Raw genomic sequence first — 15,479 nt, 5'->3', positions numbered from 1 at the left:
TCAATAATAATTGGCAGTGAAAACGATTTTTTGAAAAAGAGGGTGAAACATATTACTGTATGTAAATGTTTTATGGATATGCTCATAAATTGAGTTCAGACTGCAACCATATTGTTATTTTTAAATCAATAATGTCAATGGCCCAAAGCAACATGTCAAGTAAAAAAATAGTGGCATGAGTTAACAAATGTAATAATTGCAAACATACTTCAAATAAACTGACAAGTGTACTGCAAAGCCCCCGAGGCAGTTATGAAAAGTTCATAAAATCAGTGTTTATATAATTCATTTCTCACTATTTTCCGCTCATCACATCAAATAGTCAAGTGTTTATTAAAACGGATGCATTCAGCATGCTGCCGCTGCTGCTGCTGCTTGTGATGTTTTTGTAGAGCTCCGGCACTCACAATGTTGGGAAATAGTGTAAAGTGTTATTTTTTCGTAAGATGCTGTTAGTTGTTGTCTATCTGGCAAGGTCTCTGAGGACTCTGAGGACTCTTTTGTGTAGTCAGGAGAGTAAATTGCCATGGAAGCCCTGAGAGTCGTTTTGAACGGGATGGCTCACCCTGACTGGAGAGCCTGATACAGATATTACAGCTGGCTCCCTGAGAGCTCCTAATGGCCGTTGGGACAAAAGTCCAATATTAACCATGAAAGTCAAGCTTTTAAAGTACAGACATCTCACAATTAAAAATCATCATGGAGTTAGGGAGGCCCAGAAAGACACAGGATGATGGAGATAATGCAAAAAAAAAAAGATCCTGCTACAGCTGATGAATGCTAAAAAACTGCATGCATGCAGTAACAAGAATCTCCAGACATCACTGAAAGCATCTGGAAACAAATCTTCAGTACAAATCAATTGCTTTTGAAGATGTTTGCATTCAGTGTTTATATAATGTGATGCACATAAAGTCATATTTGGAAAATTCATTTAGCTTAATAAAAGGATTATTTAACTGAATGTAAAGACAAACCAGACCAACTCTGTGTAGTTCAGCTTGAAAGAAAAGATGCTTTTTTTGCAAAAAACTTGAACTAGTGAAAATCAAATGATCTTTGATTGTTAATGTAAGCCTTTTTTCTTTCTTTTTTTTAAAGCTCATACATCTTTATAAATGGAGGTTGATTAGCATTCCTATCATGAGTGAAGTGGTTCAATACTGTCTTCATTAGATATGAGGCAAATCTGTGAGGATATGGCAATGAGCTCTCCCATCACTGACAGAATGAAAGAATATATCATCTCAAATGAAGCCCCACACAATTTTCTCATGCATTTTATACACTGTCTAGGAAAACCCCCTTCCAGCAGTTGTTTATCACTGTTTTGATGAGAAGAGGAAACAAGATCGACTGCTCTGCAGGATAAACAGAGATACTGAGCATCTACCAGGTTGGTGCAGTTCAAAGGACTTCGCCTACCTGGCCCGAGGAATGGCCACTATCTTTGACGCTCACAAGTGAATTAATTCCTTTTGTTACTTATCAAAAATGCAGGCAAACTTCACTCCCAGCTGCTTATTTACATTTCAAATAACCGCTCGTTCGTTTAGATCCACGAGTTGCTATTCTAGGGCGGAGGAGAGTGAAAACCAATGTATGAGGAGTGTCTGTATTTAGATTAGTGACCTGAAGGAATAGCTTTCTTCACTCCAGACGCAGGCTCTGCTAAGGACACATGTAATACCAGTGCCATCTTGTGTGTAGAGAGGTGTACTGCTTCCAGAGAGAGCATCTCCAAAACAGACATTGTTGTTTTTTCCCAATATTTTTTTTCTTTTACACTTTAAAACAATTCTGCACCTAAAATGCATTTACTCTTGCTTTTATGAGTAAACTCAGATTTTAGAGTGCTCTATTTAAATCTAACCTTGGCCGCAGGTTGTCGAGTTGAAGGAGTGCATACAGCTGCAGTGGCCATGAGACTGCATCTAACTCCTTCCCTCTGAAATGTTGCAGTCAGTTTGGTAACCTGATGGTTAAATAAGCTATCCCTGTACTGTTCCTGCTACAGGCTGGAGGCACAATAATGTCAGCCGTCATCCTTCAACCGCTCCCACTGTGAGAGGCAGCATGGCACAGCAGTAAACACTCGCACTGTGTCAGTGGCTGCAGGCGACACAGAAATAGTCCTCCTCTCCCAGGACCAGGCTCTCGCTCCATCTTCAGGGTCTCTGACTCACTAACCAAAGGAATAGCACAGACGTAATGGCTGCTAGTAGCCTTTCATTATTTTAGTAATCCATAACAACCTCCGCTTACCATATGGCAGGCAATCGATGAACCGCTGAACAGAAAAAGCAGTGTCTGTTTAGATGTAATGGAGGGATGTTTGTTGCTGAATGTGTAGCTCGCACGATGATTTCTGACTCACTTCAAACAATTTTGCCATCTGCAAAAGGTTTGGGAAAGTGTTTGCTGAAGTGAAGGAGGTTGTAGTGGTGGCTCTGGTGCTGTCACTGAACTCCTGTCCCTGTTTTCCAGTGTGTGTGTGTGCGTGTGTATGCATGTGTGTGTGCGTGTGTTTGTGTGTGTTAACCCTATGGCAAGATTGATGGATTGCGCAGTGCCCAGCTGTGCATGTGGGTGTAGACGGAGCTAGGCACAGTAGGCAAACCCTGCTGCCAGACAGCTTCCTCAACACCCTGAACACACACACACACACACAATCAATCCAACAACACACACACATACACACAAACATCAACATAACACATGCTCTAACACAATCAATCCAAGTCAGTGTAACCCTTACACTCGCCAACCGCAACCTAAACACACACACACACACACACACACACACACACACACACACACACACACACACACACACACACACACACACACACACACACACACACACACACACACACACACACACACACACACACACACACACACACACACACACACACACACACACACACACACAGGGGCACTTCACTCTGCAAGCTGTGGTGACAGACTCTGTTGTCTTCATCTCTGGGCATGTCACATGCTAATGTATTCATCCACCCACAGCAACTGGAGAAGCAGTGCTCTTAAGTACAGTCCAATCAGTCTCCGGCCTGCTAATGGCTCCAATCCAGTTTCCTACACAAGCTTTTTCTTTCTCTTCAAATGCCATGTGGTCGAATGTCCCCCAAAGCTGCAACAGCCCAACAATATGACTTTGAATTTCCGAGGCGAAAAATGCTTCAGTTTCATTATCTCGACAGTAGAAATTAATTGACTTAGTAACCCTTTGCCGACTTTTTGTTTCTAAGTTTAATTTTGTTTGCCGTTTAATTTTTCAAAATGTCTTGCGTGACATTTATTTATCTGCTGCGCCTCACAATTTCAAAACAACTTTGCCTGCAGAAAGAAAAAAAGAACATATTCAGTGATGGAAGATTTAGTTTTAATTAGTACATTGACTTTTTTTCTTAAAAATCTATTCTATGTTCAGCATAAGGGAGGCTGTGGACAATCCAACAGAAAAAACAAAACATAAGCAGTGGACATACCTCAACATCTCACAGACAACAGTGCAGATGAAGGAATATATACATACACACGTAAAAAGCAGCAAAGACTACCAGATTTTAATGCAAACGTAACCCAGTGTAATTATTGATTGTCGTCAATTTGCATAAGCATGTGCTAAAAAAACAGTATACATTCAGATTGTCTTTGCAGACCCAGAGCCCCTCGGCTGATGCCAGGCTGTAAAGCAGCGTACGACTCTTATCCTTAGGTGCTAGTGCAGATGGAGGTCAGTATGTCTGAATGTCCTCACTCTGCAGCTACAGTCCGGGGGAAAATACAACCAATTTAGCTGTGTTACCACTCTGGATCAATATGGCTTCATTCTCGGCAGGAAGGACCGAGGGGCCAATCGGATGGCTGGCCTGAGAGATCCTTAACAAAGTGGGACACAAATAAAGAAGGCACAGACTCGACCGAACAGACGGCGGAGGAGGAAGAGGAAGAGAGGAGAGGAGAGGAGAGGAGAGGAGAGGAGAGGAGAGGAGAGGAGAGGAGAAGAGGGGAGAGGAGGGGAGAGGAACAACTAAAGAAATTTGGTACATGATTTCAAAGACATGCTGATTGATACACTTGATACTTATTCTTAACGCAGAACACAGAATGTAATATCTTGAATTCAGAGCGGCAAACGCTCGACTGTTGAAAAAGGTAAAGAGGTATGTCCGCTGGAAAGGGAGAACCAAAGCACATTCACTCAGGCACACAACAGATGATATCTACAATAAGATGTAAGAGAATATAACAATAATAACGATGCTGCGCTGAGTACTTGAGTTCAAAAGTCAAGAAAATACCAAAATAGATAATATGGAAGGCTATACAAATGAAAAATATTGGTGTTTAAAAAAAACAAAACTGCCAAATAAGCTTCCTGGTATTTACGCTCATATAATTTCTATTTTCCCTCATGTTTACACTAAATAAAAGACAAATGTGCCTTTTTTATACAGAATTTAGAAATTCACAAAATAAATAAATTCGCTGTGGCCTTAAGATTGAATCTCAATTGCAGGTAACACCATCAATTGTATATTATATGTATACATATACATATATTGCATTCTATATAAACAGGATTTATACCTTGGAGATACAAGCTTCTGACACAGATGCTGATAAAATCTACTTTATCCTACATATTCATTCTCTCCATTTGTGCCTCCCTGTCTTGCTGTGCCTCCAGTCTGTAGCTCTACAAACAGTTTTGATGTTGGACCGTCCTTGGTGAACAGAAAATGCCCATTTCCATAGTAACACAGTGTTTTAAGGCCAGGAGTAATAGAGAGGGAATGCATACTTTTTTTTTCTTTATATGAAAATAAATGAGCAATAGTTCTTAAAAGTCTGAAAGTCTGAAAAGCCATTTAGTCCGTTTTTCATCTTTTTCCAGACGTTTCCAAGAAAGAGTCTTGAGCTGTTTGAACTTCCTGTAAGGCACTCTTCAATAAAACTCTCTGAGATGTGTGTTTGTTTTCACCGCGCTGGACACGATGACACTACGTCCATCCCTCGTCCTCACGGGATCTTGTATGTGGTTTGAATAATACACACACACATATACACACACTCTCTCTCTCTCTGCATGTAATCTGATTTATTTTTCACCATTTGGCATTCAGTCCCCAGTTTTGGTTTGTTGTGTCTTTGTTGCCTCTCGAAGCAAACAAGTCCAATGAGATGTAAGGTAATGTAAGTAAATCATTAACTGGCACATTTGGTAGAGAGGGATCCCTGGTTTATGCAATGGCTGTTCTCCTAGAGGGGAGGGTTGTTCTATGTATGTGTGTACTTGCTCTGTGTGTGTGTGTTTGTGTGTCTGTGTGTTTTTGGGGTTCATGTCTACAGAGGATAATCCCAAATCTGAAAAGTGACTTTTTAGTAAAAACTAAAACAAAATCCCTTGATTTTTTAAAATTAGGCACATGGTCACAAAATATGTGAGTAAACAATAAATCCTGAGGCTGAACTGACTAACCTTTAAGAGCAGATGCACTGCTAGGTCCCTACTTCACTTGGATCTTTGATCAGATCACTGCGGTAGGAAAAGAAAAAGTCTGTGGTCAAAAAGGATTCAATTGTTGTTTTTGGTTCAGCTTGTGAAGAAGAGTCCTGCAGCCTTAAGCCTCCGCAGGCTCTGTCTTAATCTGGATAAAGTTTGCAGGCAGTTGGTGCAGAGACATCTCCCCACGAACTTCCAGCTCCTCCACAGGGGTCAGACCCTCACTGGGGCTGCTGCTCTGAGACGAATGTCCATTAATTATAGTTTCAATTCCAGCGTCCTGGTCGTGGCTTTGACTGGTATCAATGATCACAGTCCTATACTGCAGCTCAGCTTCTTCTTCCTCCATTTCTTCCCTCTCAAATGTATTTGCCGCCAGTGATGGATCACCGTTCACCATTGACTGGAAGTAGCTGGGGTCCAGCATTTCCTCTTTGACCTGCAGCCCACAGAAGTCGCTGGATTTGAGCACGGTGGCAATTACAGTGCCGGGCTGCTGTGCCACCATGGTCTGCCCGCATGTGTTGATAGTGACCAGGCGGGGGAGACCGTTGAAGCTGGATGCAGTGGAATTAGTAACTCCTGGGGAAGTGCAGGAAGTGGTGGAGGAGGAGACAGCGGAGGAGCCAAGGCTGGTGACCAGGAGCTGCTGGGGAAGGCCGTCCTGCAGGCCGTTGGCTCCACCTGCTAGAGAGGCCGTCTGGATGGTGAGCACATCCTTACCACCCGCAGTGGTGGAGGGCATGGTGTGGAGTATCACCCGAGGAGGGGAGGAGTGGCTGGAGTCCCCGTTGGCCAGAACAGTGTTGATGGACTGAAGAGAGCCAGAAGATGTCAGGACCATGGGTGCACTGATGGTTCTGAGAAGACAAAACCGAATGGCTTAGAGAACAGCGAGACACAACATGTATTCGTGTTTCTTCATCTTCTCTGAAAGAGCGGCTGTGCTCGAATATTCAGTTTGTATCTTAGCAAATATAGACAAGGATTATTTTTTAATGGAACCCCGTTGAGAAAGTTACCCAGTGCACAGCTATGATCCCAAACAGCAGAACTAATGCCCTTGTTAATATAACAAACGGCATTGTCAGTCGAACTGCAGAAACCATTATTCCCCTTGTTTCCCGGCTGCAGTTTAACAGCTCTGAAGGAGCCGAATGACTGAGAACACAGACAGCAGACACAATACAACATAATCCACTACAAACAGTATGAAGGAGTTTGGTCAACACCTCGCTGATACAGTTTTAACAAAAATCGAATAAGCTTTACATTGGTAGGATTGGATTATATTATGCAGTGTCCACCTCCAGTACATCAGTGGTTTAATCAAATAGTTCATCTCAATTTCTGAAAAGCCGACTTTTCAAATATAATAGGATTCGAAATGTCACAGCCATTAATAAGGTTGACAGCGAGTCGACTTGGTTGAGTCCACATGTATGAGCACCATGTTCAAGTAAGTGTGTGTATATGTGTGTGTGTGTGCGCGTGGGCGTGTGTGTGTGGGTTTAAAAGATCATAAAGCCGCTGAGAAGAAACGAGCGTATCCAGCACAGTGTTTTTTTTCTTAACGCCCCATCGGATGAGGTCAAGTACCCCTCCATCAACGCCACCCGTCATATTTTTAATGTGTTCATTTAAATTAGGTTTCAACTGGATGTTATTTGACAGTTTGACAGTACTCATTATATAAAAGTAGATAGTGATACAGTATTATATAGAGTATTATATCAAGAAATAGTGAACCGTAAATTGTTGTGTTTCTGTATTTCTACCAGTTAAACTGCAGCTGGACATTTGAACTATTTATCCATTATTTTTTTGCTCATTTACACTTTGACTTTCCTGCTCACTTGCTAAAAAGTTTTCAAACACTCTCAATCACAAAACATGATGTTCAAATGGTAGATAGACAGATATATATTCACTGATTTGTAACAACCACCTCCTGTGCTACATTAAAAGATTGAAACTGAACCATTCTTAATGTAGCTCACAGTCCTGCTAAAAGGAAGTCTGGGGTTCTTCGCAGTGTGGAAATCTGGCAATACTGTGCACAGTTATATAATAATATGTAGTTAAACCCATTTATTCCTCTTGTCAACCTCTTACCTCATAGCATTATCTTGAGCCGACCCCTGGTTGGCCTGCAACACATGGACAGGCTGAAGAAGATGCTCGGCCTGTCCACCATTGGCTTCCTGGTACAGATATTCATCATTAGGCTCTTTCTTCATGTGTTTCACTGACACTTGGTGGTGACCATGAGACCTCCCGTGCCCTCTGGTTCCTCCGCGGACCATAGACCGCCCGTTGGTAGCCCTTTGGTTCCCGTATGTGGCATTACCACCAGAGTCTGTGTCTTCATCCTCAATGACCACCAGATCAGATGGCATCTCCTTGAACTGGTAGACCAGTCGCTGCCCCTCTACTTTAGCCAGGATGCCCCTCTGATAGTAGTACCTAGAGGAAAAAGTAGTTTAAGTTTAACATATTAAAGACATTATCATTATTCAAATTTAACAGACTCAATTTTAAACTATCACTGCAGTGTGTTATTATGAATATATCATTTCTGCAGTGCTACATGCGAGCTAACATGCGTGACAACAACCCTTTGGGAAATAAGGTAAAAGCTTTTGGTTCTGGTCAGTATGTTCCTCTTACCTGAGAGCTCTTCCCATAGTCTCATAGTTCATGTCAGGCTTGTTCTTGTGTTTGCCCCAAAGCTTTGAAACCGCCTTGGAGTCCACCAGTTTAAAGATGCCTTTCTCCCGCTGTGTCCACTTGATGTATTTGGGACAGGTGTTTTTATCCTGCAGTAAAGCCAGAAGGAATTCCCACAGGTAGATGGTGTTACCTGCAAATTGGAGGGGAGATAAATGAAGTCATGTTTTTAACATTCAAGCAAATCAGACATTTATGGTGTGGACTCAGAGCTGTGCTATAGACATCTATAATTAATTCTGTACTTCAGAGTTCCACTTAAAATGTTATATGTCAGCTACGTGGTTATAGTAGAAACTACTCTCTCCTTATAGCTCTTGTTGTGTCAGTTGTGTGTGAGTGTGCCTTGAAATGGAATTAATTATACTGAGCCTGGAAGTATATTACTCTAATTTGAGAGATGCTTTGGCCAGAAGTGGTAAAAACAGCAATGCTCCCAATAGTCACTCGATTCCCAGACACCATGACAGGGTGATGTATATGTGTGTAGCTGAACTTGCCGTCCCCAGCCCCATCCTCTTTGTGTCACACTGTATGGTGCAATGAGGGTTCACATCGAGCTGCACTAGTCTGCTTCTATCGGTAGAGCATCAGTGTGCCCTCAAGCCTGCAATCACTTCTGTTTCCCTGTGAAACACAGCACTCTGAGATCCCCTCATCCATTAACTTGCCCAGATTCAACTGTACTGCTGTTTGCACACTCCACAGGAGGAAACGATGCATGCACAAAAGGAGGAGAGACCTTGATTTTTATTGGCTCATTACAGAGAAGCGCACTAGTTAGTGAGGCTTACCTTTGCCCTCTTTGCTCTTCTTCCTGAGTGGCAGGGAAGGGGTGGTAATAGGGGAGCAGGGTCGCACTGCCCGCGGCTTCCGCACTGTGATTCAAATTGAGGGGTAGAGTATTATAAGGTGGAAGGTCACAGTGAATTCATCCAATTACCCACAACACTGAAAACTTAGTAGAGGATATCATTCCTATGTTCTAACAAGGAGGAGGAGGACGGCTGTGTTACCTTTGTTTTTTTTCTGAGGTTTCAACTGACACTTTTGGGGAATCTCGTCCATGGATGAGGTGTCCTCATCTAGAGACATGTCAAGGGCACTGTTGTCCAACTGGTCAGGCCTCAGAGGGGTGTATGTCAAGTCTGACTCCAGCAGAGTGCCGTAGGTGTGGACTAAACATAAACCAAAGATATAGAAATACAGAGAAAGCATGAGTACACTGAAAACTGGGTCTCATGAAGCATCTCACAGGCCTTGTAATCTAAGACATATACCATGTAGTAAAGTCCTCTAGTGCAAACTGTCAAATATATCCCCAAAATACCCAATATGATAAGAATGTGTGTGTCTCACTCCCTAAATATGATCAATGATAGATTATAACAGAAACATTTCTCACCATTATGGATACGGTAGAATATTAACAATGCAATATATCTTACTCATGCGCTTCTCGTCCAAGATGTTGTTTGGCGACTCCATGTTAAGAAGAGCTGCTGCGGCTTCGTTCGTCTCCATGCTGTCCTCTGCACCTGAGACTGTTGTTTCTACCCACCAGACAAAAACACAAAGTCATCAACATTAAGTCCCTGCAGGTAAATGTGTTTTGTTATTTGAGTGCCTGTATGTCTGGGTCCTTGTGGAGAGCAGCTGAATGACTACCAGGCACTTGTGTGTGCAGAGGCATTAACAGCATATAAAGGCAACATCATTATCTGTTACATTTGTGCCCAGGTAAGGTTGCATAAACAAGACATTTCTGTTGATAGATTAATTGGGCAATTAATATTAATGTAGGAATATATATAATTTGGGGGGGGGGGGGGGGGGTCCTGAACAGCAAAAAATGCAGGCTAACAAATCTTTTAAATAATGTAAACATGGGTAAGGAATTATTTTACTCCACAATTCTAAAATAATTTCAAAGATTAATGTAATTTGGTATTAAATATAAACACAGTATAAATGATAGAAGAGCTCCATTCATTTATTTATTAAAAAAGGTTGTCCTCCATAGACAAATTTCACAATTTTGCATGTTCAGGTGAAAGTAGGTTATGAAAGCAATTAATTGGAATTGGTATATTTGAGCTGAATGAATAAAACACTGTTACTAATTTTCCATTTAAATGCATATTCAAAATTAACTGAAAACAGTTTCCTTTAAATCAAATAAATCAAATTTTCTTACCTGAGAGGTCCACCCCTCCCACCAAGATGGAAGGTGCCTCCACCACATGGAGGGTGGTGTCCACCATGATGCCGTTGGACACCTCGTCGGACTCGAGGCCTGAGTAGACCTGCAGCAGATCGGCTGCGGGCACCTGCTCAACAATCACCGCTGGGAATACTGACGGGTCGTCCAGCTGAACAGAGAGAGGTAATGAGATGGTATAAGATGTTGTAACACAGGAGCTACAGTATGTCTGGGGGGACGTGCACTGGCTGTCTTTGTGCATACATGTGTGTATAGGCAATAAAAACACCATTAATTCCTCCACTACACATCATGAATATAATATAAAAACCCTAGGTGACAGCAGATTAATGTTATAACTTGATTTGGTCTCTTATTTTTATTGCCTTGTAAGATATTGTAGATTCATACTCAATTTCAGTTAATGTGGAGGCACATTGAATGGAGGAGATTCATTTCTGTGGTGTTGCAGCGGTCCACAGGGACATGCTGAAGAAGACAGGAACCAGCTGTTTGATTTGGCCTACTTCTCCTGAGAAGTTAATCTTAGGCTCGGAAATTATATAAACCCAAATGAATGTTAATGGATTAATCATGAATTGCAGGCAAGCACCCCCTTCATCGTGACCAAAATTTGCTCTGGGAATTCTAACCTTGCCGTCTCATTTCAGGCATGGCACAACCTAAAACATGAAGGAGCAGGGGAACAGAGAGAAGTATCAGACTCTGGGCCAAAACACTGAGAGTGACTTCAGGGGCCCAACATGCCTGAAATCTCCTCAAACACAGACTATGTCAAGAGTGCTCACTGGCCGCTTGGATCGTGTCACTGGGAGGGATGTGGGGACTACTTCAGTCCTCTGAGTCAGTGAGTCATATGGCCCTCTGAAATACTGATATTTTCATGTTTTCTGGTTTCAGGAACCTTAAGTGACAGCTGTCCATTTGTTTAATTTAAAGCACCTGAACAATATAATTTTAAAATAAGGTCAAAAGGACTTGAACTTAAATATAAGATGTGAAACTCAATCATCAGATAACTGTCACTATAAAGTTTCCACAAAGGCTGACGTGCTAAGTTAAATTATTTATCTAACAGCGGTCTAAGGACCGAAAGGTCATTAATAAGGGGGTACAAGTGAGTGATTGTTTTTATTGTCCAGCTTTGTGGAAATGTGTCTCTAACTTCTCCGAAAGTACAGTAAAATAAATTCACTACATATAGCGGAACACACCATTAACAACATACAAAAATATCCTTGATTTATTGGTTTTTATACCACAATCATGACATTTGTTTTACATTAATAGGTCATTTAAGGCATTTCTAATTCAGGTGAAAACAACTCAGAGTCAACTGACCGCCAGGAGATGGCAGCAGACTACACTTCAAGAGTGTGGTGAAATTATTTCTTTTACCAACAAGTGTATGTAAATAAAGAAATATGCTTCAAGGAGTGTTGGGTTAATGGTTTCTAATGGTTATGTGTTTAAACTCAAACTGCATGGATGCATACCCAAACAAACACTTTATGAATAACATGATGTAACTTAAAGTGCTGCTAATCTGCTCCAACAGGAGAATTTGCATTGTCTACTTAACTAGGGGCAACTGAGATCTATCATAAAACTCACATTTAAAACACTTAACAGAAAAAGCAGTTAATGAAAAGAAAATGTTAACTGGCAGTTAGTTGCTGTTCCTTAAATGTGTGTGTGTGTGTGTGTGTGTGTGTGTGTGTGTGTGTGTGTGTGTGTGTGTGTGTGTGTGTGTGTGTGTGTGTGTGTGTGTGTGTGTGTGTGTGTGTGTGTGTGTGTGTGTCTGTGTGTGTTGTGCAGTAATTCATTTAAAATCTAGCCAAACAATGTAGATCAATTCAGACCACATTTTTACAGACATGACCTGATTTAAAGGAGGAAAAGGATGGAGAAAAAAGGTGCAGTAAGAGGAGCACAAATAAAGGCTTATCTGTCTCTTTGCACAAGTGTCCATTGTTGGTTTGGACCTCTGGGGCATACCAGGTGTCTGGGCCTTGAGCCGTAGGGGGGTGGTAAAAGGGGGCAATGAAGTCCATGGCTAGAAGCCTATTTCAGCTACACTTTAACCAGGAAACTAACAGACCGGCTCATTATTTGGACACAAATGGTTAGTCCTCCTACACAGCACCAGCAGTAATTACCCAAGGATTGTTTTTGAGTTCAGGTATTGTATGTTTAGTATACACTGTAGGTGTCTGTGCGTCTAGAGAAAGATGGTTCCGCGACACGCCTGTTAAAGCTTTGAAGAACGACAACAAACAGCTAGTGTCATCTCAGCGGCAAAACCACGAGGCCTCATGGGGCTAATAAGAACCCTGAGTTCTGCTTTGACTACAGACACTATCAATGTCTCACTGACATACCCTGAATGTTTCCCATTAAATGGAGTCTTTGGTAGACGTGCTATCAGATAGTGAGACAGTGAGGCTAACGAATCTACTCATCTGGACTTACTGATGCTTGCTGTCCTTGAGATAGAGTCAAGTGTGTGTGTGTGTGTGTGTGTGTGTGTGTGTGTGTGTGTGTGTGTGTGTGTGTGTGTGTGTGTGTGTGTGTGTGTGTGTGTGTGTGTGTGTGTGTGTGCATGTGTGTGTGCATGTGTGTGTGCAGACGAAGACATTTTGACTACTGGTCTGCTAAGCTCCTGAAGAAGCAGCACCTCCCCCTCCTCCTTACCACCTCCTGTCAAATGCAAAAAGTCTGAATCCCACACAGTTTTGCTGACAGAGCATGAGGCGTCTGAAGCTGCTGTCTCCGCCGTTGTTTCGATATTAACTGTATTCTCTTTTCGCTGGGAACACCTTCAAACTAGTTTTATACTGACATGTAAAGCGAATGTTGGGTTGACAGTTTGAAAAGCATGTTGCAGTGCGCAGGAAAATAACCACGGAGGAGATAAACTGTTATTGTTAAGTTGTGTAAAGCTGCGGGGAAGGTTCTCAGGAACATAGGCGCCCTCCATGTTACACAAATAACATTGAACATCATAAAGGTTTTAACTGCTCCTTCCTCTTTGCTAACTTGAATAGTGTTTCTAGTGGGGAAACAGGAGCGATAAGTATCAGGCTGATTTGCATTTCTGAGTTCCCCATTCTGCCTTTGAAAGCAACAGCATCTGTGCAAGCTGTCCACCCCCCCCCCCCCCCCCCCGTCCTCCACCCCCCCGTCCGCCTTCTCTCCACCACCACACACACACTCCCACACTCTTCTGCTTTACCTGCTCAGCCTCAATGGTATCTAACTGCCTGAATAATTACAGTTTCAATATCCTCATATTCACAATATTTGAGTGAAGCAGCCAGTAGTGTCGGAAGCTAGATACTATCATGTTTAACCCTCACATACTATTCAGAGTCAAATTTGACCTTTTTTTTTTTTTTTTTTTTTTTACATTTGAGAGCTGTAAAAAACACCTTAAAACATTTATTTTAATCAGACTTTTCCTAATGTGAACCACAGTATACACAAATTGAAATATTTAAATTTTTGTGCAGCTAAAACACATGCAAATGTACAAGTTTAACTATGTTTATTAATCAAAGGAAAAAATCAGCATTCAAACATGTTAGTGTAATCATCATAATCTATAAAATGTTCTCCTGGACCATAAAATAGTGATTGTGAATGTCTGATTTTTCTCCATAAGATTAATTGAACATTTAATATTGACTAATTGGGAATGTATTAATGGGAATTGGTGTAGAGGGTAATTATGAGTCAGAATATGAACAATATGTAAGGGTTAAAAGTGGTTGTTTACCAAAAAGCCAAATGAGTTTATCTGTAATAGCCTGATATTTTCTTTTGAAGAGAAGAACACAATAATTAAGAGAACAAGTGTTTATGGCTACTCCATTGTTAGATCAGAACAAACCTGATTATTCTGCATTAGATGATATACCTCAGAGAGCGTCTCATCGACTTAAAAACCAATATAGCAAGGCTAATCATTACAGAAGCTACTTTGCCTCTTACAGCTTTATTGTGCCCAAAATAAATCTTTACAACAGCCGGCACAAACAAAATGGCCACTGTGGTAGTTTGTTAGAGTCGTCCTTATTTGGGGGGGTATTTCCAAGACTTGGTAAATAGCGGCATAGAGCTTGTATAACAGGCTAAATGGGTGCAGCAAAGAACAAAACTGCCATGCTGGAACAATGCAAGACCTTTGACTGGAATTATCAGGTCCCTTTCCAAGCAACCTTGTAACAGGTCTGTCAGGTTAGGCCTGAACCGGCACTATTCAGGGATCCAGTGACAACTTGTCACTCCAGATACACACATACAGATACCGGTACACATAAACACACATTAGTCCACACTTACAATCAAGCCTGCTCCACAGGATTCAGAGACGGCTGTGGGGATGAGATAACTGCACACCTGACCAAGCAATGAAAAAAAAAAAACACACACATAGGCACAGGTTCACATCGTATGTACACACAGTAACCTTTGTGCCATAAACACATTCATGGCTAAGCCCCACCTTTTCCCTCCCACGCACCCTAACCTCTCTGCAGGTTTTTCAATCTTTCCATTTCTGTATTCCCAGCAGCCCACACTCCTCTCCCCAGATCTCCTCTATGTGCCCCATCCTACCCTGCGCCTGCCTGCTTCTCCGCCATGTTGCCAGAGTTAAAGATCACAGGCTGGCAGTGACCATGCTGTTTACACGGGTTTTGTTTGCCCTGCCATGAAAAGTTCCTAACATTTATCAACAGGATCACATAAAGCTACAGTATGTCTACGATGGATGGTCAAACACTGGTCTGCGAAACAAAAAAAGGAAACTAGGAGTCCAGTTCTGCATGATGACAAAAAAACAACAGAAAGTTTGATTTTAAAAAAGAAAAAAAAAAGTTTAAACTATGGTGTCTCTGGTGTGATACGTACCTGGTTGATTTCGTCCATGCCGTTGCTGGCAAATTCAAACACCAGTTCACTAGGCTGCACTGCAGTCGTCATGGCAGCGGA

The 15,479-nt window shown here is 41.8% G+C and overlaps 1 protein-coding gene across 1 annotated transcript in view; it reads right to left on the bottom strand.

The window, feature by feature from the left end:
• Positions 1 to 3,288: 3,288 nt before the first annotated feature.
• The window catches only part of elf1 (E74-like ETS transcription factor 1), a 30,431-nt gene continuing 18,240 nt past the window's right edge, over positions 3,289 to 15,479 (bottom strand). Inside the window, exons 2-10 of the mRNA XM_062426005.1 lie at positions 15,399 to 15,479; positions 14,829 to 14,885; positions 10,458 to 10,632; positions 9,709 to 9,813; positions 9,277 to 9,438; positions 9,055 to 9,138; positions 8,201 to 8,393; positions 7,646 to 7,996; positions 3,289 to 6,390 (exon numbers count right to left, since the gene is read on the bottom strand). The exon at positions 15,399 to 15,479 is cut by the window's right edge and continues 260 nt beyond it. Coding sequence (XP_062281989.1) covers positions 5,649 to 6,390; positions 7,646 to 7,996; positions 8,201 to 8,393; positions 9,055 to 9,138; positions 9,277 to 9,438; positions 9,709 to 9,813; positions 10,458 to 10,632; positions 14,829 to 14,885; positions 15,399 to 15,470 — 1,941 coding nt within the window. The 5' untranslated portion in view covers positions 15,471 to 15,479 and the 3' untranslated portion in view covers positions 3,289 to 5,648. The remainder of the gene's footprint in view (positions 6,391 to 7,645; positions 7,997 to 8,200; positions 8,394 to 9,054; positions 9,139 to 9,276; positions 9,439 to 9,708; positions 9,814 to 10,457; positions 10,633 to 14,828; positions 14,886 to 15,398) is intronic.

Source organism: Scomber scombrus, chromosome 9 (assembly GCF_963691925.1).
Source record: "Scomber scombrus chromosome 9, fScoSco1.1, whole genome shotgun sequence".
NCBI lineage: Eukaryota > Metazoa > Chordata > Actinopteri > Scombriformes > Scombridae > Scomber > Scomber scombrus.
The sequence above is the reverse complement of the archived record's forward strand: the minus strand, read 5'-3'. Positions and strand labels throughout refer to the sequence as shown.